The sequence below is a fragment of the Thunnus albacares genome, chromosome 3 (assembly GCF_914725855.1).
Source record: "Thunnus albacares chromosome 3, fThuAlb1.1, whole genome shotgun sequence".
NCBI lineage: Eukaryota > Metazoa > Chordata > Actinopteri > Scombriformes > Scombridae > Thunnus > Thunnus albacares.
In genome coordinates, this window is record NC_058108.1 from 5,300,932 (window position 1) to 5,328,168 (window position 27,237).

General features: G+C 40.2%; 2 protein-coding genes across 7 annotated transcripts in view; one reads left to right on the forward strand and one right to left on the reverse strand.

The window, feature by feature from the left end:
* micu3a (mitochondrial calcium uptake family, member 3a) overlaps window positions 1–15,292 on the reverse strand; it is a 31,678-nt gene extending 16,386 nt beyond the window's left edge. For 3 of the 6 annotated variants that reach the window (XM_044345946.1, XM_044345942.1, XM_044345943.1), the window contains exons 1-8: window positions 14,975–15,292; window positions 9,750–9,897; window positions 8,211–8,242; window positions 7,056–7,134; window positions 3,828–3,875; window positions 2,835–2,917; window positions 1,950–2,021; window positions 227–268 (exon numbers count right to left, since the gene is read on the reverse strand). In XM_044345946.1, coding sequence (XP_044201881.1) covers window positions 227–268; window positions 1,950–2,021; window positions 2,835–2,917; window positions 3,828–3,875; window positions 7,056–7,134; window positions 8,211–8,242; window positions 9,750–9,897; window positions 14,975–15,238 — 768 coding nt within the window. In that variant the 5' untranslated portion in view covers window positions 15,239–15,292. The remainder of the gene's footprint in view (window positions 1–226; window positions 269–1,949; window positions 2,022–2,834; window positions 2,918–3,827; window positions 3,876–7,055; window positions 7,135–8,210; window positions 8,243–9,749; window positions 9,898–14,974) is intronic. The other 3 variants (XM_044345944.1, XM_044345945.1, XM_044345947.1) reach the window with 2 other exon arrangements.
* A 4,968-nt stretch (window positions 15,293–20,260) lies between these two features.
* On the forward strand, window positions 20,261–23,637 carry LOC122978781 (fibroblast growth factor 20-like). The gene is made up of 3 exons (XM_044345773.1): window positions 20,261–21,002; window positions 22,163–22,266; window positions 22,414–23,637. Exons 1-3 carry the CDS (start codon window positions 20,678–20,680, stop codon window positions 22,657–22,659), a joined length of 675 nt encoding a protein of 224 aa, XP_044201708.1. The 5' UTR covers window positions 20,261–20,677; the 3' UTR covers window positions 22,660–23,637.
* Window positions 23,638–27,237: the final 3,600 nt, after the last annotated feature.

Below are 27,237 nucleotides of genomic sequence, written 5' to 3' on the forward strand. Positions count from 1 at the left end.
CTCCAAGAAATGTTCTTAAATATCTGTCTACTGTGAGTGCTTAACCTGTTGTCACCTTCATCTCATAGTCTTCATCATGGTTTTACTGCTCTTATAAAACTGCCTTTTTTTCAAATGAATAATTTTGAACCCAGCTGACACCTAGTTCTCTGTTCACCTTCCCATCCATTTCTTTGACCATCTAAAGAAGAGCAAAAAGGAGACTACGGGGTTTTCGGATACATACGCTGTTCATGGGGGCAACCTGATATCCATACAGCTGCATACTCTAACACACAGAGAGAGACATGAGAAAGAGAAAGAGGAGGACAGAGCATGCAATCAGAGAGGAGGGAGGAGAGAAGGTAAAAGACATGTTAGTACATGCAGTGAAAGAGGCTGTGGATACACTCTGCACAAGGATATCTCATTTTCAACGTATCTATGATTACATTTTAGAACAACACACATCTTGCATTACAACATCATTCTATTTTTTGCACTGCACCCAAAGATAATTTGTCAATCTAATAATTTATTTAATAATATGTCTTTTATTATTTAAGATTAATAGTAAATGTCATCTGTTGCACCTCCAGTGAGATGAGCAACAAATGTAAAATCTGTATCACTTTACCGTAAGATGTACGCGACTATAATGACTTAATGGTTTATATATAAGTTCATTACAGCTTTAAGAATCAGTAATATGTTATTACACAGAAATAAAATTAACTTTGACTTGCTGGGTTATCAGCCTTCATTCAAATTAAGCAAATATTACCTGCAAAATAACAATTAATTAATGACTTACTTACAATTCTAAATATAGCCCAGCCCATACTGAATTTTTGAAGTTGATACCCATATCTATATTTGAGATTAAAATTTTTTGATAAAGATATATCTGCATATTTTAATATTTTTAGTCCTCCTATTTTTTATTTAAGAATTGTGACAATCTGGTGGACAATCTATATACATAATGGCCTCATTGTTTCTAAATTACCTCAAACATATCGTCTGTACTGACATGCCTTGCTAGTTATTGGCCAACATGCTGATATATGTATAATAAGTTAATATTGACCTGGCCCGGACAAGTGTAGGCTTGATGGATTAATAAGCAGTTATCAAACCACACAAACAGTCATCAAGCCTGCAGATACAAACATAAAACACGTAACTGAAACATTAAGAAAGCAAGATGTTGTTCCTAAACTTTAATCACAGAAGTGTTGAAAAGGAAAAAACTCTTTTAAGAGTGTATCCAGTTTAACAAGTACACAGTATAAACAGAAGAGATACCACATCATCAAAAAAAAAACAGTTCCTGTAAGGCAGCATGCACACGGTTACATGATGGGTTTAGTTAACTCTAATACCTTTAAATACAGATAATTCACTTGAATGATGATGTGTCATTTTCAATACATCCACTTTTAGATGCCGTCTAGATCCATAACACCTTTCAGCTGTCGATCAAATGGCTTTTTATGGATTTATTTATTAGTTGTGTACTGTTAATGCAATGTTTATATTGTTTGTTGTCAGTATGAGGTGATTTGGTGGCAAATGAGTTTCACCATCGGGGATTAATAAAGCTGTCTAATCTAATTTAATCTGACCTTCAGCAACATTACAAATGAAACACGCGAGGTGTTGTGCCACATCACACTGTGGATGTATTAAAATGACATTTTAAGAGAAACTTTACAGCAATGTTTACTGTTCACAGTCCTAATATGAATAAATTATGTTAGCCTCAATAACACAAATACATTCTGGATCTTTAACTTCAAGTTTACCCCACTGATGATAGCGGCATTACTGAAGTCCACGTCTACGACTGATAACTCAAGGTCGTTGCTCTGTTGGTTGCATTCAGGGTATTTGGTAAAATAATTGTTTTTTTCATCCATCCTTGCACACACACACACACATTCGTTCTCTGTTACCAACTATCTTACCAACTGCGCTGATTTCTCAGCATCTCCTTTCCTCCCTTTCTTCTCATTTTTCTTCCGGAAGATCTCCTGAAGCTGTAATAAGAGAAAGAATGAAGATCACATTGACAATTTGAAGTCAGATTCAAAGCTCTGAGTTCAGAAAGTCAGTCAGTCTTTCATGTTGCTAAACCATGTGTATACTGACAACATGATCAAGAGAGTGTTGCTTTCCCAGTTTGACTTAAGTTAAATAATTGCAATAAGATACTTTTAGAACACGTATACTGAATCTGTATCGATATAAATTAAGTAAAAAAGCAGCTTCAGCTCAAAGCAGTGGGGATTTAAGTCAATTCTCATAAAATCAGATATGAACCAGATGCTGGAAAGTCAGACATCAGAGTGTTAACCGTGTTATATATTAGTGCTTACAGGTCAGATCTGGTTTAACATTCAACTGAAATATATATAATCAACTACACAACTAGCCAAAAAAAGCTAGAATGAGTGAGCTTTACAGAGAGACAAACTGAAACTAAATTTAATTTGGTATCATATATGGTGTCTATGCATTTACTTAGTTAAGTCTAGTAAAATCTGTCCCTCTTATCATCATATTTAGAATGACTACCCATGTTTATTATATGATGATAATGCAACATCTTGTGTATTAAAGTAAATTTCTCTACCAATGTTCCGCAAAATGTATTTTTCACCCAAAAAGTCACATGAATGCAGTTTTCGAGCTTTCGTCTGTAGCGCTGATCATCATGTCACTCTGATTGTCACTCTGACATTTAACAATGTAAACAACACTTCTCTGTTGGGGGTAAAAGATGATATTTAACGATGGCGTGTACATTCTGTCAAGGATGGATGGATTTTCTCTCAGTATTTGCGACTCACCACCATGAACTCCCTCTTGTCCACCATCTGGTTGCCGTCTGCATCAAACATATTGAAAGCAATCTTAAAGCCAGCATGGGGCTCTGGAGAACAGAGAGGAGAGCACATAGGGTGAGTGTGTGCATGTGTGTGTGCGTTAAAGGCCATTTTATATCCAGAAATAGCACGGTAAGAAGTGGCGTATAGGGCATAGGGAGAAGGAGCAGGTGGATAAATCTATACAACCTGTGTAAGAAAGGACAAGACGACATACATGTGAAATTGATTAATATTTAAACTAATGTAGGTGAAGGCACAGATGGTTTAGTTTGTGCAATTACTAACTGAATTTCATTAAATAATTACTTCAGTATGTATTTTCAAATAAAAACTACCCCTCATCTGTTTCCTGAATAGTTTTTGTCATGAATAATGGCTCTTATTTGATGTGGACGCACAATGGACGCAAAACTTCCTGTAAAGTTGACTTTTTCAAAGTGAGATATTTCTGTGACACTTTTTGATATCATAATCATTAACAGAAGAGAATAAACACTTCCTGATTTTGAGGGGAAACGCAGACATAAGTCAACTATTTTAAGGTGTATCACAAATATTTTAATATATGAAATACTTTCACCTACAGTGGTGAGTGAGCAGTGAGCGCTGAAGTTTTTTTTTGAGTAACATGTCCAACATTCCTGCCTATGTAAATAGTTTGAATAGGCAGTAAGTAAAGCTATCTTTTTTCTTATTCTTTCTGCCTCTCAGTGTCTATCTTACCCCAAGGGGAAGGGGAAAACCACCAGATTTGTGTCATAATTGCTTCTTGTTGAGTTCTGGGTGGGCCTTAGTATAGCCTTGGCTAACACCCAAAATAAGCGCCGAATACTGCTAGCGAGAGAACAATATTGAGGAAGCGGGGGAAAAAGAGAGAGAGATGGAGCTGGAATAATAAAGTAGAGGACAAGGTGAAGTGACAGGAGGGTGTGTAGAGAGACTGAATTGACTTACTTGTCAGGATGCAGAGCAGGAACAGGTACTCTGTATAAGAGATGATGCCTAGACACAGAGAGAGTTAAAGAAAAGGTCACATTCAACACACACACACACACAATGTTTACAGATGTTCAAAGACCGTGGGCCTCTTGAGAGAGAGAGAGAGAGACACACACACACACACACATAGACAAACACTCACAGTAACACACATAATCCTTCCTTTCATGAAGATAGCATCTTAAAATGTGTCTTCTTGAGCTGAGCTGCCAACAGCCATTTGGCCACACACCGTTTCTTTTTCTACACCCTAAGTGTCCAAAGTAAAGACGCAGGCCGGTATGGGGTGTGTGCGTGTGTACGCGTCTCTGTTTGGATAAGCACGTGAAAAATGTTTTAGGTGGTGATCCTTTCTTACCTCGGGCCCATTTAGGAATCTTTTTCGCTTTCTGTCTGATCGTTCAGATAGTTCAGGGTGACTCGCTTGAGTGTTTCGGGAGAGTGCTTTCCCGTGAGTGTGTGTGTGTGTGTGTGTGTGTGTGTGTGTGCAGGTGAACATGACACCAGCTAGAACCAGAGTGAGCCTTGTGTTTTCCTGATGCTTGACTGCTTTGTGTAAAGGAGCTGGTTTGGAACTGAATTCTCTTTACCCCATGTAGCCCGAGATGCACAAAGACCAAGAGATACACTCTGAAACGACTCGGGTTTCTGAAATACATTCTGCATATTTAAGTTCACATACTTTCAGTGATATACTACTGAAAAAAAGATGAACACTGGACCCCAGGTAGCAAATATCATGACGGAAACAAAAATAAGTTATACTATTACTTTACTCTTCTAACTTAACAAATTTTATATTATTACCTAATATTGTATATTCATAATATCTTTTTTAGCAATAAATCACTGTAAAGCATGAAGCCTCTTAGAAAAGGACCACTCATTTATGAGAAGAGGTCACAGGAATCAAACTAATTTCTGCGTCCCAACAGGTGACGTAGTCTCACTTTATGGTGATGCTGCAGCCTGCAGCTCCTTGTAGTTTTCAGCTGATTGTTTTAAGTATCCGGTCCACAACAATCCCCACAAAAAGCAGACATTCCCAGCTTGCAAGCTCACTCAAGTTCATGGTGAACTACCTGCCCGAAAAACAACAGCTGGTGAAGAAGGGTTAAGCATCACGCAACTAAAGAACCAGACATGTTTCTCAAGAGTTGGTGGACCAAACAAGAGCAAAAATGTACATAAATTTGGGAATTGTATCTTGTATCACAATAACTTAACAAGCTAATAGTATGTCAAATATGAGCCAAGTGAAGTGAAGTTATAATAACCATTATCTTTATATAATCAATAACAGTTCCTGACTCAGACAAAGCTCTTTAAGGAGACAAGAAAATCCTCCTTGTTTTATAAAGCTGCAATTACTTAATGATGCTTTAATAAAGCGATGGCATGAACATGAACAAATCATGTTAAAACTTGTCCAGGTCTGTTAGAGAAATGGTAACAATTCATCATGAGCGCATGTTGAGACAATTATAATGACATTACAATAGTCATAACAAACCATTATACATGGAATCTATGAATATGTCTCTTGTTAATGTGTGTTAGCACCTGTATTATATTTGCATTTGCAAAAATGTAGTGATGCTGTATTGATACTAAGATATGAGACTGTTAGTTGTAAATAATGCTTATTTACCACAGGTGAAAGATAACATATAAACTCATTATGCTGACAACATGGATTTAAATTTACTGTGAGCTGTAACTGTCTGTAATGTAAATACTACAGTATAAACCATGAACTCATCACAGTGCTGAATACGTGTGATGTTTATTCAGCAAGAAAGGTAAAAACATTACAGTGCCAGGTTACTGAATAACCCATTGTCAACAGACTGATATACTGTATAGCGTACTCAATACACACACACACACACACACATACACACACACACACACACACACAATCACACACAGTCAACTATGTTCAGGCAGCACTGTGCAATCCTTTGTCCAACATACAGCTCTGTCATTCTCAGAAATATGAAGCCATTCCAGAGATTTTAACTGTCCTTGCTCATCATGACATGGAAAAGAGAGCATATCCTGACATTAGTACACACACACACACACACACACACACACACACACACACACACACACACATGCATGGCATACATGAGGGACAGGACTGAAAGAAAGCTGAATTGAAAAAATGTGTGAGTGGGGTTTTGAAGTAAAAACAAATTAGTTTACATAAATGGGTTTTGATGCTGTGTGTGTGTGTGTGTGTGTGTGTGTGTGTGTGTGTGTGGTCTTCTCCTTCTCTCCATTTCTTTTTTCACTTAATCTCAATTTTTCTCTCATCATCCAAGTGATGACAAAAAGGAAGACGGCAGTGCTCCTGGACTCTGGTCCCTGAATGCAACACACACACTCACACACGCTAGGTACGAGGTGAGGAACGTACTCGTGTAATCACGGCAGAAGGAGAGAGAGGGATGCGTCACACACGGTGCGTTATATTTAGCATCTCCCAATTTGTGTGTGTGTAATTAACACTACGGGGACTTACTCCCAGACTGTGTGATTCCTACGTTACACACTCCTGAAGCAAATGCTTTAATTAGGGGGAGCATCTTTCCCTCTCTCTCTTTGGTGCTGTATAATTATTTGTTCTGTTCTCATATGCACTGAGTAAAGGAGAGGAGAGGAGAGGAGAGGAGAGGAGAGGAGAGGAGAGGAGAGGAGAGGAGAGGTATATTTTTAGTTTGGACAGCAGGTTGTTTGGCTGTAAGGTGGGACAGCATGGCACCAACCCCGGATTAGAGACACCTACAGTGACACACACAAGCTCACAAGTGTGACTACTATTTAGTTACACATCAGCAGGTAAGGCCTGCTATACACACACACACACACACAAGCAATCGTACTGGAAGGCTGCAAATAAAAGAAGTAACATTTGTAAAGCAGTGAAATAATATATATCTTAACAAAGGAAATTAGATTGTAATGGTTATCATAATCCACTGACATTCACTGACTTTGATATTATCTGACTACTATTTACTCTGTCTTGAAGTGTGTGTGCATTTGTATTAGTGAGTGCAAAGGTGTTCAAGGTGCCTTTGCTGCTTTTTTCCATGAGTGAGTGTGTGTGTGTGTGTGTGTGTGTGTGTGTGTGTGTGTGTGTGTGTGTGTGTGTGTGTGTGTGCGTGTGTGTACCTCGTTCTCTCAGGTTGCGGAATAGTTTGGACGATCCTCTCCACACTGGAGGAGTATCTAACAGAATCTTCTCCAGCTCCTGAAACAAAGAGGAAGGTGAAGAACAGCCAAAGAGCTCATTTCATTTATATAAACACACAATTCAAGGAATTGTAAACATTAAAGGTACCCGTGGAGTTTTTCACCCCTTGTGGCAAACGGAGTAACGTTTTATTCAGCAGTTTCCTTGTAATCTCTCGCTCTGCTAGCACGACAACGAGGGTGACGTGACGCACATTGCTGCTGACTACAGAGGACAGTAATGCAACTGTGTTGTGCATGCAAACCACACTTTTCCACCGATAAACAATTGGTAGCAGTGACACGCAGGGAGGACGGGGAAGAGAAAGACTGCTAGTTGATGTCAACATAGATGTAAAAAATTCAGTATTTGGTGGAAGAAAAATGCATTCAACACATTTATTTTGCCTCAAGGATACACACAATACCTTTGGTGAAAAACAATGAATGTAAACATAACTGTGTTTGTCTACAAGAAAACTCCAGAGGGTACCTTTAAGATCCTGTTAACCATAAACTAAAAGTCAATACCACTGACAGCAGCAAAGCTACAGCATAATTGAAGCAAAGCACCTTTGTGCTTTTGAGCTGGAGGGCTGAATCTGAAGCAACACATCCATAATATATTTGCTCTATTTAATATTGTATAGAAATGTTCACACACAATAAAGTGTGCAAAAAGCGAAGGGGTCTGACTGCTCTGCATAGTCTAATGCCACAGAAACAGATAGATATCCTCTACTTGACATATTGTCCTCTCAAAAATGACTCAATTATTCATTATTTGCTCATTTTGTCCACAGCAGCGATCTAGAAGATTTCAGGCCTGGCATCCAGTGTTAAAGACAGCATGAAGGCCAGGAGAGGCTGTCAACCGTCTCACTTCACATACACCGACCATGAATCCATTAATGATCTGCAATGCATGCACTAATGTAGAATCTTTACATTTACATAAAGAATCTCTTCAACAATCCTGGCAAAATCAAGATCCAAACTCTGCAAGCCTGCAACAGATGTAACATGCAACAGATGCCTGCAACATGGAGGAGCAGAAAAAAAAAAAAAAGAAGCATTTAAGAGTGTGTCTCCCACCTGTTTGGTCAGGGACCTCCAGGGCCTCTTGCCTGCCAGGGAAACGAGACAAAAGAGGAGAGAAAAAGAAGGGAAAGAGGAGAAGAGAGTTTGGGTGGGCTCTGTCAGATAGCATCTGTATGATCTAGAAATGGGTCTTAATGTGCCGGGTACAGTCACAACACACACACATACACACTAACACACACAGAGACACTCACTATATATACACTGTCATCATCACAGGCCCATTTGTACTGTCTAAAGTGCCCCGTGCTTGTCTTTGTAGTATGTGTAATGTCCCCGTAAAAGCACATACTACTTTTGTTCTGTTTTATACAACAAAGTTCATCTAATTCAACTTCAAAGGGGGCATTAGAGGATGTCGGCTGCTGAGAGGGTATGTGCGGCTGTATCGTATGTCAGTGAGCCAGGGTAGATGTAAATACACACATACAGGTGCACAGTTTGCACGCAATACAATCACACGTCCGCCGAAGAAAGGAGCGGCAGCTTTTTTCCGACGGGTTTGTGAAAAAGTTTTAGCAATTAACTCGACTTGTGCGGACATTTTTAAACCAGTTGTCATAAAGGAAATATTTAAGCTGATTGTCTAGGTTTAGATATTTACTGGTTTAAAAGAAAGGGTAAATGTGAGCAAATGGAATGTGGACGAGTCGAAGAGTGTGTGAGGAGCGTGTGTGTGTGTGTGTGTGTGTGTGTGTGACTAACATTAACCTCAGACTAAACAATAGCTCTAAAGCCATCTGCTTTGAGGCTGGCTGGCCAGGACTAATCTGTTACAACTGGCAGCAGGCTGACAGAAACAGCAAAGATGTGTTTAAAAACGGGGATTTTTAAGTGTTTTAAAACATGGTTGCAGTAAAAAAAAAAATGTAAAAAACATTTTTTTAAAAAGATGTTTTACACCTGACGCTGATATCAGAGTTGGGAAATCAAATTCAGATCCGAGATGGTGATCAACAGACTAAAAAAATCATCAAATTCAGTTGGTTATCAAATCTGTATGAGGACATTTTTACAACTAAATGTCAGTCTACTAAAATCATAATGTGGAAACATGGATATTATATAATGGTAACACAGCATGATGAAGTTTGTACTGTCACTTATATGTTGAGAGTTAATAACATGCATGAGATTCGATAGTTCACTAAAATAATAGTTGAGTAAAAGAGGAATTTGATGCAGGATGCCAAATATTTAAATAGCAGGTGTAAATGTCAAAATCAAATCAAAATGATATCCAAATACAATCCAGATATAAGCCACAAATTAATAACAGGTGGAAAAAGGGTCAATGTGACAAAGAGAGCTGACTAAGAGCTGATGCAAAGAGAATATTATTTAACTCAAAATAACAATCTTAAAACATTCTTTAACTGAATTTCAAAGACCTTTTGAGCCAAGGGAGCATGTTCCCAGCACAATATACAAGCAGCAACGATAATGAACTCTGGGCAGGTCTCGATTATCGAAACCGAGCCTATAAATGTTAGTATATTCTGTCCAAGGCCAGAAGATTTGAATGATACGTACTCCTTGGTTCGCTCATGGTGACCGACTCAATGAAGTTCTGTGGAGTCATGTACAGCTGCCCTTCGTACTCCACGGAGCTGAACATGCGGAAACGTTGCTCGTGGGACGACATGTACACCTCTCCTTCCTCGAAGTCGAACGGACGTGCCTGCAGACATAAAATGAAAACACAAAACAAAATACAGTTACTGTACTTTGAGGGATTCAAGGCAACATGAAGTGAAACTCCACGATAAATAAAATGCATTCTGGTTTCATCATTATACAGTACAGACAATGAGTGGATCATACTGTATCTGATGATCTGAATAATGAGGTATCAAAAATGTACTTTTACTATTTAACTGCCAGATTTGACATTCAGAACAGAAAACAGCACACACACAGGGAAAGGTGATTAATTTCTAAACGTGATGGTAGTTTAAACGTGACTTCCTGCTGTCATAGTTTTTTATAAAGAGAACTCTGTGCCCCTCATACAGACAGCAGGATCTAAACTGTAGCAAATCTTCACTGCTTTTGAACCTCTATAATGAGGAGATCCATCTATTCTTGGCACCAACTCTCTCCATTTAGCTCTCCGAGATTATAAATAGAGTCAGCACCTCTGGCGCAGTACAATAACACGAGAACAGGGGCACACACGAACACACACACACACACAAATACTTTGTCACTACTTTCTACTTGATTAGCATCTCTCTCTCTCTCTCTCTCTCTCTCTCTCTCTCTCTCACTCTGCAAGGAGCCAGGGCTTCAACTTGATTAACTGCAGTAGAGGGAGTTGCTACGCCAACAGATTGTGCTGCATGAAGCTGTGTAATTAGCAGAGAGGTTTCCAAATTTAAACCTGTTTGGCCGCAGGGCCCGGCGCACCGAGGTTCCTGCTCAGCTCAGCTAACATGCTAATGAGCACACAGATTCATTCATAAAGCTTTGATGCTGCCTTTCACCGAGGGAGCTTTTGAAGGCATGAATAGGAGATGAGTGCTCTTCTTCATAGGAATGCACTGTAATCAAGTGTAAGAGGAGAGACGCCCGTGGCTTTGACTCTCACTAATGAATGAAGTTTACAAAGTTCTGCGGAGGCAGCTAGGTTCACATGCCATGCTGCACAACATGATGTAGAAAGTAATGTAAGCTCCACTGGAAAAAAATCTGTTATTTGAAATTACGTGCAGAGTGATACACCGTGTTCTTGTAAGTGCCATGTAGCCACAAACAAACCTGTTCCTGTTGCCTCGTCTTGTTCTCCGGGCTGCACAGCAGATGCCCCAGGTGTTTTCCCCTCAGGGAACCCAATGTTCTCCATTCACAGCTGCAGCTCTTCAGTCCATCTCCTCTGTTTTCTCAGCCCTGAACTGTCTTGTGTGTTCCTCCTAACATCAGCTTCAGTTATTTCAGTTCAGTTCAATTACAGTGCAATCTAGCTGAGGTCCCATACAAACTGGCTCTTGTAGACGTCAGAGATTGCTAACACTGTTCATCAGCTCATTTTCTTTATTGCTAAGCATCAAACAATTTCATGTAGCAAGAGGCCGTTTTCTCTGTTGTGATATGAGTCTGAAGCTGAACCATGGGTATTCTAGCTGGCCCTTTAACAGTAGACGTCATTGCTTGAAGTTTTGCCAACGGCATCTTGTGTTTTCTTCAACAACAAATTCAGTCTCTCTCCTTCTTAGTGCAGAGAGTCTAACTGCCTGAGCTGAAGAGTTCCTCCAGCCAAAATGAGGACACAGCTGCCAGAATCAGTCAGCACATTCCCAAAGGGGTTCTGTGTCCCTTGAGGACAGCCTAGCGTCACTCTGGTAGAGCCAGCATCTCTCAGTTCCCACTCTATTATGGCCAGACTGCCAGATCAGCCAAGTCAACCATTTTAGTTTAGTTCTATATGGTCCTGTCTGTCTCATGCTTCTGGACCCGTTGCAGATGATAGATAAGCAGATCCCTAAGGTCAGACACACACCCCTGTTTCCTGGGAAAGTGGTTTTCTTGTACTTCGAGAATGTTTTCCAGCAAATCAGATGTTCTGTCCCTGCATTTCAGTTCTTCCAGTTTCTTTCAGCCTACTTCAACCAGATGGATTTTCCCATTCCCTCCTGACAAACTATTCTCTTCCCAGCCTGGCTGACTATCGAGCCAACTCTTCAGTCCAGTTCACTAAGCATCCTGTTCCCCAGTCAGATAGTCTTCCTGCCTCCGCCTGTATGCTAGCTTTCTAGCTAACTGGCTACCCTCATTCAATCCTTTGCTCCAGTGGGCAACTCCTCAATCCCTGGCAGTTGATTAAGAAGATGTCATTTAATTTTGAAGCAGTGTGCCTGTAGTCTGGCATGTTTTATCCTATTTACTACAAAATGCATTTACTTACCATTTGATTTCAGTGGGCCTGTACAAAACCAACATACAGAGGCCTGAAATCTGCTTTAGACACAGCAGTCAAAAGTTTGGACCCACCTTCCAGTGTGTCCGAACCTTTGAATGGTAATGTAGGTAATCCACCACAGTGAACATTTTGTGTTCTTTATTTTATTTAAAGCTTCATCATCATCATGTGCAAAGGCATTTGTGGTCCCAATATAAAACTCCTTGGCAATGTCTTCTAGAAATGCTCTGACATTAGAGCTGCAACTAAAGATAATCTCATTATCAATTAATCTGCTGATTATTTTCTTGAGTAATCGATTAGTTGTTTGGTCCATAAAATGTCAAAAAAATGTTGAAAAATGTCTATCTCTGTTTCCCAAAGCTGAAGATGACATCCTCAAATGTCTTCTTTTGTCCTGACCAACAGTCCACAACACAAAGATATACAGTTTACCATCATAGAAAACTAAATAAATCAGAAAATATTCACATTTAAGAAGCTGGAGCCAGAGAATTTGGAAATTTTCTTCTTAAAAAATGACTCATAACAATGAATCAATTATCAAAATAGTTGGCAATTAGTTAAATAGTTGGCAACTAATCGCTTGAATGACTAATCTTAACAGCTCTATCTGACATATAAGATGCTGAAAGGCATTGTATGCAGGAGCTGAGATTCAAAGCCAGAAATCAAACCAACATGTTTTTAAAGTAAATTAATAATTTTGAACACAGGAAAACTCAAACCTGAAACTCACAACTCAGGAACGCTGTGACTTTTAGAGTTTAGAATCTGATGATTAAAATCTTTTTTGAAAACTCTGACGTCTCTGGCTTGTGTTTGCATTTATAAACTGACAGTGGATTACCAGGTTCATCTCAGAAGATACTTGTTAGTTCAGTAGGGCAACGCTGTACTTTACCCGAGGGACCACAACAATGGTGATCAGGTGACCATTAATGATGCATTTCAAGTAACAACTAAAAAACTAGTAATTAATATGCACATAAAAAAGAAGTAATGATTAATGATTGTATTTGCCATTTAGTTCCTGATTGTAGAAACAATTAAATAATCATCAATCTTTATTTAATTTGCAAGTTAAAATAAATAATTATAAAAACAGGAAGTTACTCAGGTGCGTACTCAGCCAAAAAATAGTGCATCTATGTCAAAAAGAGATAATGACACAAAAAACCTTATTGAACCTTCCCTACCAAGCTACACAGTCCAAACCAAGTCCAAGTAAAAGTTAGTGATGCATATATTGTGTACATGTGTACACAGATATACTGTATGCATGAAAATAGTTCACAGATTTAAAGATATCTAGGTAGGGCTGCCATTTAACCAGTTTCATTACTTATTATACTGATTAAATTAACAAATTAATTAATTAATATTTTGTTCTATCAATCAACTGCTCAGTTAATCTACTAATTGTTTCAGCTCAGGCACCACTCATTAGGTACTGGAAATGGTCAGAAATAACTAAGTGTAGTACATTTCAAGTACTTTACTTAAGTATTTTTATTTTACGGTACTACATATTTTTACTCCACTATATTTCAGAGAGAATGTTGTCATTTTTACTCCACTACAATTACATGACAGCTACAATTTTACTTTATAGATTAAAAACTTTCATTCAAAAACATATAATCATCTCATGAATTTTGAACACTCTATCAAACTACATAGTTTCAATTTCAAAATGCTGTTTTAGTATTAATGTGTCAACAATAATAATAATACAATATAATTTAACATTATTTAACAATATAAACTTCTAAAAGGGACCCTTTTACTGAGAACCTTTACTTCTGATACTTTTAAGTATCTATATTTTCTATGATTCTATATATCTATATTTTTAACATGTGATATTGTTACATTTATTTAAGTAAAAGGTCTGAGTGCTTCTTTCACCACTGGGCACTGATTCATTAAATAGTATTTACCCACCTTTTCTCCAGTAACTTAAAATTATATGTTATTCATAAGCTAACATACAGGTTAAAAAAGGTTTTGCATTAAGTAAAGTTACTCATTTGTCCCATTGTCCATTAAGATTTTAAACAGCAGAAATTAAATGCTGTTGGTGGAACAATATATAGTCACAGAGCACTTCACAGATGGTGCACACTAGCATGTGCAATACTTAAGCCGTTGGCTGAACGTGCTGCAATATCCTGCGACAATGTGCAATACTGGTGCAAACTTGTTTCCCTGATTTTATAAGCTGTAGTGGTTGTTATCAACGGCATTGGTCTTGTTGTGATGTTGTGTGGTTTTATTGTGATGTGTGTTTTTTGTTTGTTTTGTTTTTGTATGAATGATACCAGCTTTTTTTTTTAAAACCAGTACCTGTCCACAGCTGTCTGACTACGTGACATTTAACATCCTCAACACTTTGTTGTCATTTCAGCACCAGCTCGAGCGGAGAGCGCCATCGCTGCATCTGCGCGCGCACATCGCCCAGCAGCCAAAGAGTGAGCAAACTGTTTCCACTGGGCGTGCTGGGAATGAATGACACCGTTTATCCGCCCGAGAGGAAAACATATAAACTGCCAGCCACATCATGAATACAGGACAGAAGAAGGCCCGTCTAACTGGGTCTAATCTTTGAGTAAAGAAATGCGAAACACTCAGTGGTCTCTCTCTCTCTCTCTCTCTCTCTCTCCCTCTCTCTCTCTCCTTCTCCCGGTGGTCGTTTGTCACCGAGGCCCTTATGTCAACATTGAGGAGGAGCACTGTATCTTTTCTTCAAGTAGCCTAACCAAGTCGCTACGTGTCACTACAGCCTCCATGCCACCGTCACCGATCACAGCCCCCCCAGTTTCAGTCGGACACCCACCTTCTCCTTGGCTTCAACGGTCGGGATGGACGGGAGCAGACCGTTGATGCGGTGCCTCCCCATCCTCTTCCTGCCTCCGCCGCTCGTCATATCGTTGTACAAGTAAAGAGCCACGGCGCCTCCGGTTGCAAGACACATCCCGACAGCCAGACACCTCCGTGTCCTTCCTACAGCGGCCGTCTGACCGCCGACAAACTCGTTTCTCGCCGCCGACCAGACGTTTATTCTACCTGCCAGCGCTGCCACTCTGCGGAAAGCGGCCATTGCTGCTGTTTCTGTTTCTGCTGCTGCGCTGCCGTGATTATAACTTTGCGGGCAGCAGCAAAACTATCGCGTTGCTTTCATCGCGAGATGTGCGGCCGGCCGCTCGGTTGATGCTGAGGCTGAGGGCAAAGTCCTGCACAGAGCAGAGCATGGATGAATCAGGTCTTATTAACCCTCATCCTAACAACATATTTAACATACAAACCGACTGAGGTCCCTGGGGACCCTAAGAATAAACTACTGCAAGAAACAACCATCATAGCAAAATGGTGACTTATTTCTTCTCAAAACATGATTAGTTATGTAATTAATGTTATCTAAAAAAAAAAAAAAAAAAAAAAAAAGATTATTATTATTTTTTATTTTATTTTATTTTATTTATTTTGAATTATTATTTTAGGAAAGTTACAGATAATTTGCATATTGTGTACAATGATAATATATACTTTTCTTTAATACAAATTGCAGCTTTTATCCCGAGTACAATCTTTCCACAGAATGCTCCTACCCCTGATAGTGTGTAATACTTTAAATTAGGACCCATGGCAAACATGAACTCAATAAATAGTTCCATCTATTAAAACTGTATAGATGGAATTGGGTGGGGTTCCTCAGGACGCCAATACATTGGTATTTTTTAAAAAGCACTAATTAAAACAGAAACAGAAAACAATGATATGAGGTCATTAGGAACAAAATGATTGTCAAATTCATTCAAAATTGGAATGATAGAATAAAAAAATTGTGAGATATGACAAAAAGTAAACCTCTGGGGTCTGTGGCTACTCCAGTTGGCAGCATTAAGGTTATACATCCATAGTACACTGAGTCAAAGTCAGTGATTAATTTGAACCACAGAGAATTATTAACAGTGATGTGGTCAAAGGTGAATCAGCCATCAGTTTATATTGTAGAATATATGCATAGAATTTCACTAATGATAAACTGGTAGCCTAAAATTGCATATAGTCTACTCATCAAATTTATATAAATCAATATAATCTAAAAAATTAAACTGATAAATTAATATCTAAAAGTGTAATTAATCAAGTGGAGATTTTTTTTTACTGTTGTTTTTATTCATTAACTGCTAGTGATAGAAGCTCATATTCAGATATTTTACTACTGTTAGTAAAAATTGTTGTCCTAATCAGCCAGAACAATGTAAAAACACTATTATAAGTAAAAGTCATACTATTCAATACTTAAATGTTTGTCAATCAAATTTGAAGTACAAATAAGGAAATATGATGAAGAAAATGTACATGAAATATAAAAAGTTGTCACTACCGCAAAAATGCCCCTGTCAGAATTATAATATTAAATATGATATTGTTGGAATATTTGGCTATTACTGATGTTACTGTGTAATCAGCATTTTCATGTTGTAACTGGTGAAAATTAAAGAACGCAAAGATGCAATCTATCTGATCTATAACAATACATCACATTTTAAATTGATATGTTGTTTTATACGAAGAACTTAATTTGTAATCACAGCTGTTGGATAAAAAGACAATATTTCCCTCTGAAATGTAGTGAAGTAGAGGTAGTATGATGGAAATACTCAAGTACAAGTACATCAAAAGTGTACTTAAGTACACTTGAGTAAATGTACTTTTCACCACCTCATAGGCTACTACCAAGACAAACTGCCAAACTGAAACACACATGCAAAATCTATCACATTCAAAAGCTACAGCATTTGTTAAAAGTCTACTATATCATGTTGGAATCGACATGAAAGACATCTCAGTTTACACGGGGAAAATTAAAACTGACCAATGATGTCAACATTTTGTCAATCTTCACTTTTCATTGAGGGTCAACGTGGTATCAAATGTCTAGTGGGAAGTACAGGATCAAAGCAGCCAATGGAGAGCAGATATCAAACGAATATCAAAGATGAACTCTCCATTTAAGTCTTTACATGTAGGACTAATGCTAACCTGATGGGGCTTTTCTCATGACTTTGATGCTGAGAGAATAAAGGAGAGAAGTCTAATAGATGGGCCTGTCACCTGTTCACACATGAAGCATGGTGGATCACTCTAACCTATAAGCTCCATTTAGCCAAAAGTTGAAAACAGATCAAACAAGGACTATCAAAACCTCTTGGTAGAAATAAACCCTTTTAAAGATTGAATATACCTATTAAGACCTTAATTTGTTCCTTTGGTTTCTATTTTGCCCACAACCCAAAGATTAGCTTGTTATGGTGACTAATCATAACAGTAGGTTCCCTAATTGGTTGATGATGACCTTTCAGAAGTTGAAAGTCCCCATTCAGTTTGGCTTATTTGACAAAGACTCCATTATCTAATCATTGTTTAATCAAATCTTTTTCAGCCATTTACATGTAATCAGGCCCCAGTCAGAGAAACATTAGATCCTGGACAACACCTTCATTTGACAGCAGTTTGTCCAATACAGGACAAAAGCATTTGCTGATTTTTGAACTCAAGGCCTATCTATGATGTAATAGTGGTAAGTTCTAAGTGTAATTTCTAAGTGGCAAATGGTAGAAATTATGATGAAAGTCTTCATTTTGATGGGGGCCCTCTGGATGCAGCTTTCAAAGACCGCTGGAGTCCCCCAGACTGGAAACAACTTGCATTAATAACCTCTAGGCTACTTATTCAGTTATTCCATTATCCAGGCATTCGATTAGGTTGTAATTTCTTTGTGTGTGTGTGTGTGTGTGTGTGGGTGGGTGGGTGGATGCAGGGTGGGGTAAGGATATAACCCTGGGGGCCTCCACCTCCTCCTTCTCCTCCTCCATACAGCAATGATGGCAACATGGTTGGTTTCACTCTCTGTCCCTGTCAGAAACAAAGCAGTAAACCAAGAAATTGTATTTTAAAGCAAACCATGTGACCCTGGGAACTGTTCACTTGCACCTTGTAAGTGCGCGTGGAAATGCGGCGTTGTAGTTGACATCTTCATTGTGGCCGGGTCGATATCCAATACATCAGGATCCGATCAGCCTGGAGGCGATTCCGATCAATCCTGTCTCCTTTAAAAAAAGTTCTTTTTGATGGTCATAAATACTAATGAACCGAGGGAAAAAGGGAGAAGGACGCACGCCACACACATAGATATCCTCTCAGTCTGTCTGTCTGTCTCACTTAAACACACACATACACACACAGAAAGAGAGAGAGAGAGAGAGAGTAAAAAAGACAGAGAACCACCACACAACATAATCACAATATATAAAAATATACACTCTTGTCTTTCTGTCACGCTAGAGAAATCGACATGAGTGCAAAATGACCTGCTTATAGCGACCACACACGCGCGCACACACAAACACACACACACACACACACACACACACCTCTGCACCTTCAACTCATTTATCAATGCGACTCCCGAGGGAGGGGGCAGCTGTGAGTGCGCGTGCGTTGTGTGCGCGAGCGCGTGTCTGTATAGCTGCCAAAATCAATGCCATATAGGCTACAACACGGGCCCCTGTGCCCCTGTTCAGAGAAAACCATTGTCCATATAAAGCATGTAGACCGCACATTTGACCCTATGTGGCCAAGCGACTCAGATCTGAGTGAGCAGTAAGCTATATGCATAAAGAAGATGTCATATTTGGTGAATGCTTCAAGTCAAAACCCCATATTTGGACTGGATGACTTCTGTTGGTAGCCCAATCTTGCATTATTAATTGACAATCCACAGTTTTATTAACATGCGACCACAATGCAAATAAACGTGAACAGACCAGACCAGCAATATCTTATCTTCATTTTTAAAGATTTTAAAGATTCATAAAAATAGGCTAATGTATGTATGATGTAAATCAAATTAAACCGAAAATCTCTATTCTGTGTTTTCTTGCATGTACGTGACATATTAAATGGTCAGCGGAATGTGTTCAAAGTTATGATCAATGAAAAGATGTATGCATGACAATTTATTTACATAAAGAATTAACAGTTACTGAGGGTTTTTTTTTTCTCAAGTCCTCCAAGTGTCAAGTGTCGGGGTATTTTCTAAGCCTGCAGTTCAAACAGGTATATTCCCTTCTTCAGGTTGTTATTGCCTGATCCCCTTACAAGATCCATCCACTTTGAAGCCTCTGTGTCTTTGATTCGTCTTTTAAGACCACAATTAAGGATATATGGGCTCCTGTTCAAAGCATCTTGGAAAGATCAATGACGGGATTGACAGTCAAGTGATGTCGTTTGCACAGGTGTGTGTGTGGGTGCGTGTGTGTGCAACTGTGTTTTTGTGTGTCTGTGCGGGCGCTGTAAACGTGCGGCTGGCTTACATAAAACGGGGGCCATAAATCAACAACCGAGTGCGAAAATTACGCAAATGGGGGCTTTCCTTCTCTCTCCGCCGCACCTGAGTCATTTCGAAATGGGGGGCGTGGGGCTGTAAAGCGTTTAGGGTAATGGCAATATCACTTTCATGCTGTTTGACATACACACACACACACACACACACACACACACACTCTCTCTCTCTCTCATTCGCTCCGTGTCCATCTCACACACAGGTTGCAGCTCTGAGTTGCGCACTCTCACAAACACTCGTGCAGTTTAAACTGGCCCGCTGAAGTGCCCATAAACACGCTGAGCTTCTTTTAATCCGTTAACTGCATGTCAGGCAAATTTCCATTAGTAGTTTTTAATTTCTTCTCTAAGTCCCTGCGCTCTCTCCACTGAAACTGAACATCAAAGGTGAGACAGGAGAACGACGAGCAGGGGGATGAAGGGGCTCCTTTTCAAACGGGAACAGAAATGCGCCATAAAGGGAGGAGATCGGGACGCATTTGCATAAAAGGCAACTCGGGGTGAATTTATATAGCTGAGGAGTATGTTATATAGATGTGGAGTGCAGTAGTACCGGTCTCATGCGCTTCATGCTGCTGCTGCTGCTGCTGCTGGAGGAGCTGAGAGAGCAGAGGGTACCGCAGAAATAAGAGGAAGAAGTGAATTGAGGAGGTAACGAGAAGGAGGAGAAAGAAAGAGAGAGAGAGAGAGAGAGAGAGAGAGAGAGAGAGAGAGAGAGAGAGAGAGAGAGAGAGAGAGAGAGAGGAAAACCCTGATGTGCACCGGAGCAAAGGGGAGTATCCCGAGGTGAAGAGGAGAGAGAGGGAGCGGACAGAGGAGAGGAGAGAGGGATAAATAGCAGAAGAGAGGAGGAGAAGGGACACGCGTTGCTGCAACCGGGATACCTGCATACATCACGATAACGCGGGAGTTTAACCAGATGACAGTCTAATTAACACTGCTGGAGACTGCGCCAAAACGCGCACTCATTGGGGATTTTTCTTTTTGTCCGCCCTCAGTCCAACTTTTCTTTTTCTCCGTTTCACCGGCTGACCCTTGCTCGCTGGTTCACATCGAGACTCTCTGCTCATCACTTGGATCTCGACTTGGATCTCCTGTGCTGTAAACCGGATCGGGTGTCTTATCTGTGATGGGGGCAGCAGCTGAGGTTGGGAGCTTCAACGGATTTCTGGACAGCTTTGGCCCCGCGGGTGGCGCTCCGGCTCCCGTTGGCTCTCATTTCGTTCTCACCCCAGCCGGGGCGGTGGACTCGGTGACCGGACTGATGATGGGGGGACAGGGGCAGCAGCAGGAGCACCTGGTGTCCGCGGAGAGGCTGTCCCGGAGCCTGGCCGACCTCAGCCATCTCAAGGGGATTCTGAGGCGGCGGCAGCTCTACTGCAGGACCGGCTTCCACCTGGAGATCCGTCCTGACGGCACCGTGCAGGGCACCAGGAAGGACCACAGCAGATTCGGTACAGACCTCTTTACAGTGTATTATTATTACATAACTCTTATTTTTATTTTCTACTAATATTAGCAGAAGTGATAGTAATAGCAGTAATATGAGTAGAATAGCAATTTACTATCCCAGTGTGGATGCTATAGGCTCTGTAACATGCTGACAGGTATCCTTATGGTGGAGGCACACACACACACACACACACACATTGAGAGAGAGAGAGTGTGTGTAATTAGTTTAATGTTTTCAACTTAATGTATTTGCATCATACTAGTGAAATATTTGATTTAAAAGGGCAAATAAGAGAAGGTGGTGTTGGTGGTTCAAACTCACGACATTGGGGGATCATCACTGCATCACCACCCACTGGTGCACCCACTTTATATAATCATGTAACCTATTAATATCGCATGATAATAAGCCATACAGACTACTATAATCAGATGCTTATAATATATGTAGCAGCCTACTACTACTGTGATGCCAGCTGCTGCTGCTGCTGTTGCTACACTAAGCTGTAGTCAGTATTGCCACCAGTAGATGTAATGCATCTAACGAAACTGAATTTATTTATTTTTGGAAAAAGCTTGCCAGGTGTGACAACAGGAGTATTTTATGTTTGCACATTTCTACCACATTTCCTCTTTGAGATTAGATTAAAAGCTTTTTCTTGAATTTACTGGCTAATCTTTAGTTATCAAGATAAACAGCTGCAGTTTACAGATCAAAAGTAGACCGCTCTGAGATTTATTTTACTGCTGCGAGGCTGTAGCACTTCTGGCACTTGATTCATTCCATTTGAGACTTGGATGTAACTTCACGCCAGAGGCCATACCAGACACCCAGCCTTGCTTGTCAGAGTCAGCTGGTTAAATGTACTGGACTTTCTTGTTTTGAGTGCAGGTGAAGTTTGGTCTGACAGTCAGCCTTCTTCATGTGCGGTTTGATTGGTAAATCTAAAGTATTGGACAAATGTGTGATATAGAAGGATATTGTACAGGTAGCAGTGGAGCTCTTAATCGTGGCAGATCTAAAGTCATATTGTGCACAGTACTTCAAAGATTCAATACATGTGTGCCATGAGATGGAGTTTGAATGTGTTTATGATGTGTCATTTTGGAAAAAAAGTGTCTGGATGTGATGTAATCTAATGTAATGTGTGTGTTGTTGCAGGTATTTTGGAGTTCATCAGTCTAGCAGTGGGACTGGTCAGCATCAGAGGGGTGGACAGTGGTCTCTACCTCGCCATGAACAGCAAGGGAGAACTGTACGGATCGGTGAGTACACATTATTGAACATGCATGAAACAGATGTGTCTTTCGAACTACGGCACACTCAACATGTCAGATGTATATCTCACTGCCAGCAGGTGGCACATTTTGCACCATAAAACTCACTTTTCCTCTTTCTTTTTCTTTCTGCAGGATAAGCTGTCAGCAGAATGTGTTTTTAGGGAGCAGTTTGAAGAAAACTGGTACAACACCTACTCCTCCAACATCTACCGGCACGGAGAAAAAGGTGCATTCTACTTTGTTGCTCTAAACAAAGATGGGACGTCCCGGGATGGAACAAGGTCGAGGCGGCATCAGAGGTTCACTCACTTCCTACCGAGGCCCGTAGACCCAGACAGGGTACCGGAGCTGTACAGGGACATACTAGGCCAGAGCTGAAACTGTAGGGGTGTTAACCCCTCAGAGTCAGTCTGAGCTGAAAAGCAATCCAAGTGCACCTAACCTCGACCCCCTTCTTTAGGGAGGTGGAAGATCTTGTGGATCTGGACAAAATGGGATCACATGAAGTGCACCAAATCCACACTCCCCACGGCTGGCATGGAGGAAAGAACCAGACCGGCCAGAGAGTTTGACTGAAAAGCACCAGGGATCTGGGAAGATGTGAAGACACTACCTGCTCCCCCAATACTGTCCCTTTATTGGCCTATGCAGAGGCCCTGGTGGCCAAACAGATGGATTTCCTTTGACTTTCCATTTCTTAAATCCAACTACCTACTGGTCAAAACTGCATGTTCAAGGGGACAAAAGTGTGGAACTTATAGTTGAGATTAACTACCAGCTGCTAGTACCTTTTTTTCTGCTCTGGCTGGTACGTCTTGTCATTTCCACTGTTTTCAGTAGGCCTTTTTATTTTATTCTAAACACTACTGTGGCTGCTAAGTAAACTATTTCTTAAAATGCATAATCCACTATACGGTGTGGCTGGTTTACACAAAAAGGTAGTTTCATGCACTGGAAAGGAGCCATGTTTGGTTTGGGAAAATGTTCTGAGAGCTGGTGCAATCACCTGTATTGAACTGACTGTTGTCCTGAAGTGGATGGACTCTGTTTGAAATCGCTCCAAAGACAGACGCTGCTCAGAAAATGTAACTTTTCTACAAAGTGCATGAGGAATAAGAGAAGAAGAACTGGTTCGATGGAGTTTTATATAGAGGACTTCTTCTGTGGTGTCCTGTGGCGGAATACTGTGTGTTCTGTTGGAACTCTAGAGACTCATTCTAGAACCCAGTGAAGGAATTCTGACTGCAGTCAAACACACGAAGCGACAACGACACCTTTTCAAACCTGTTGACAGATTTTATTCTTATTTATGAGGTTTTGTTTCCTAGGACATACAGTATATTTATTTCATATATTTATTTATTTTGAGAATATATTTTTACAGGTATGAGATAAAATAAAAATAAAAAAAAAAACAAGCCATGAGAGATTTCTTTGTGATTTTTCAATTTGTGTGTCATCATGGTGTTTTCTGCTATGTAGCATTCTCACAGACTGATTGAAGGATGTACTTTTCAAGTCAGTTTTTCCTGACTTTTTGTTCACAGTGTGGGACTTTAAAAGCATTGTATCTCTAGGATATAATTAGCTTCAAAATCAGTGATATGAGTGAGAGAAAAAAACATCCTTTCCCAGTCAAAAACAGCACAGTGCAGTTTTTAAACATGGTTAAAATGGCACTTGCACTCATAAAGTTGGGGGAAAGAGTGGTCCAAATTGATGCAACAGATGCCGAGACATCCCGGCATTGAGTCACACCCCAAAGCCCTGTATCCTACAATTTACAGCTTTCTGTTAAAAATGAGTTATCTCCAATCCCAAGCTAAGGCTGCTCAAGTGATGAGTCATTTTCTCAAACTTTGTAAAGCTCCTCCAAAGCCACGGAGAACATCATACAACTTTTCACAGACTGAGAAGTACTCCCTGCGACTAGGAAATTGACTCTGGCATGTAATATTGGTGAAGCGACCCTTTAATATAGTCATCCGTATCTCAAAGTACAAACAGCACAAACCTGCATATCGAATTCTCTCTATATCCATTTATGATCGATTGGCTGTCGGACTTGTCCTGGCTGATGATGTCCGTGAGGTCGGTCAGTGAAACAAAGCATTTCGCATCTTGTTTGTACTTTAATGCATCAAAGTCAAGCAGTATCATTGGCTGGCACATATTCCATTATTTCCAGCCAAGTCATCCATCTTTTGACTGTTTAGACAACTACTGTAGCTACAACTACCAATGTGTTGGTAAGCATTGTGCAAACACTCAGAGGAACATTTTAGCTTGATGATATAATTACAGGATGGATTGATTAAACAAATTATAAAGACTGGGTCTTCTGTACTGTTCTGCTGAGATATGGCTCAGTCCTACATTTATTAATACAAGTTGCTTCTTGTTTGAAGCTGTCACTGACAAGGACTGTGGAGCTACAATATGGTCACCTTGTTACAGGTTAGATATTGCTACAAGTGATGTGTCATTTGGTAGCTCACAACTCCAAACCAAGCCTATAGAAACAAAGCAAAAAGAGCAGATCCACATAAAAATAGATTGCTAGGTTGCATGCTGTACTTTCCCCACCCACTACAGCAGTACCAATAACTAAAGGACCGTTCTTTGAGATATATATTTTGCCACCATCCAGGGAGGCAAAGAGATCAGGCTCAATTACAGTTACACACAGCTGAAGCTGCAAACTGTCTTTAACTGCTGGACTTGGACTGACAGAATGAAATAACCATGACGCTACAAACTCCTCCATGCGTTATTAATGTCACATTCAAACGCATACCTCCAAATCATTCAAAGCCTTTCACACACACACACACACACACACACACACACACACACACACACACACACACACACAAATGAGTGTAATACTTCACATTAAGGTATGATTTTCTTGAATTCCTTAAAGAATGAGAAATGAGTTTCATTATTTTACTAAAAATTCATTTTAAGTGTTTCCATATCCTTCCTTTGTGCAGTTTCCATTGCTATTAATGAAAATCCATATTCTAAATATGTCACACACATGGACATGAAGGGAAGACAGTGGAAAAGAACAAGTGAGAGAGGGAGGTGACAAATATTTAAGAGTACGGTTCATCCAAAACAAATAGAGTGATGGGAGTAATGGGAAAGGAAGAGAAAAATAACATGAAGTCATCCGTGTAAAGAGTCAGCACGCGCTTCCTCTGACAGACACCACAATTAGACAAGTGACTGGCAGGCCGAGTGCTCTGCTGCACTCTTTCATCCTCCCCTTCATCATCCCGTTATCGCTCTCTTCATCCGCCTGTCTCGAGTGAGTCATCCCTTGTTCTTATGACACCTGAGATGTATTTGTCCAGATGTCACTCTGACATATACAAGAAATAGGTTAGACAGAAAGAGGAGTGATGGTGTTAGAAAATGATGCAGCAAGACAGAGAAAGACAGGTATGAGCGAGCGAGGTGTATGATAATTGTTTTGCAGTCTCTTGAAGACAAAGAACACAGCTTGATGGCAATGTGAACAGAATATTTTTCTGAGTTGAGGGTCGAAGTTCAGTCTTGATCCTGGAAACAGGTAGATGACAAAATCTACAAATCCAAGACATCTGGACAAACTCAATCTCCTGGTGGAGATATAATGAGAAACTCCAGGACAGCTACTAAAAAGACCTTGACTTGAGATTGTTTTGTCAATCTCGTTGTGTGTCTTTGTTTGTCAGTGTATCTTTAAGAACTATAATCATTCAACTGTAATCTAAAACTGGAGTGAAACTGGATTAAGCATAATTCAGTTACTAGAGCTCAGTTACTTGTCAATCTTTTGAATTACTGCTCACACAAGACTAGAGTTACATGAGGACCACATGTGATGCAGGAATTTACCCTCCATGCTATGTGTAGTCACCTTTATTCTACTTCGCACAGGCGAGGCACTCTAGCAGGCTCTATAGGCTTATGCGAGTGGAGTGTGACGCTTGGACCCCGCTTTGTGGCACCAACAGGACCTCACATCTGGCCTATGTTGGTCTGACACCAGTGGTGGAATGTAACTGAATACATTTACTTAAGTACTGTACTTAAAGGGGACATATTATGCTTTTTGTGATTTTCTATTATTTGCATACTGTTATGATTTCGGATGTGTATGTTAAACATTGTCAAAGTACCAAAACTTGAGGTTAATGTATGTAGAAATGCTCCCTGCGAGTCAAAAGCCCAGGCTGACAAGTTTACATTTCAAGTAAAAAATGAGAAAAAGTAGTAATACCACAATAGTTTGTTGCATGGTTTGTTGACGTAGCCTCTGAAACTGGTTGATGTCTCCTGAGGGGCATCTTCCAAGAGCTGGCCAATCAGAACAGAGTGGACTTCTTGGGGGGGATGGCCTCAAAGAGACGGGAGCTAAAACAGCCTGTTTCAGACAGAGGCTGAACTGAGGGGCTGCATAAAGGGCCTGTCCAAGAAAAAAAAAGGAGTTTTTTGAACTGTAAATCATGCAAAGATATTCCAGTACACTTGTAAATGTGCATAATATCCATCCATCCATCCATCCATCCATCCATCCATCCATCTATCCATTTTCCGCTGCTTATATGGGACCGGGTTGCAATGGCATCAGACCGAATAAGAAAAACCAGACATCCTTCACCCTGGCAACGCTCTTCAGCTCCTCCTGGAGGATCCCAAGGCATTCCCAGGCCAGAGGAGATGTGTAGTCCCTCAAGCGTGTTCTGGGTCTGACCCGGGGTCTCCTACCGGTTGGACATGCCTGGAACACCTCCATAAGGAGGCGTCCAGGATGCAACCAGGTGCCCAAACCACCTTAGTTGTGTTATTTTGATGCGAAGGAGCAGCAGCTCTACATCAAACCTCCCCTTGGATGTCCGAGTTCCTCACCCTATCTCTAAATCTGAGCCAAGATGCTCTTCGGAGGAAACTTATTTTGGCCAC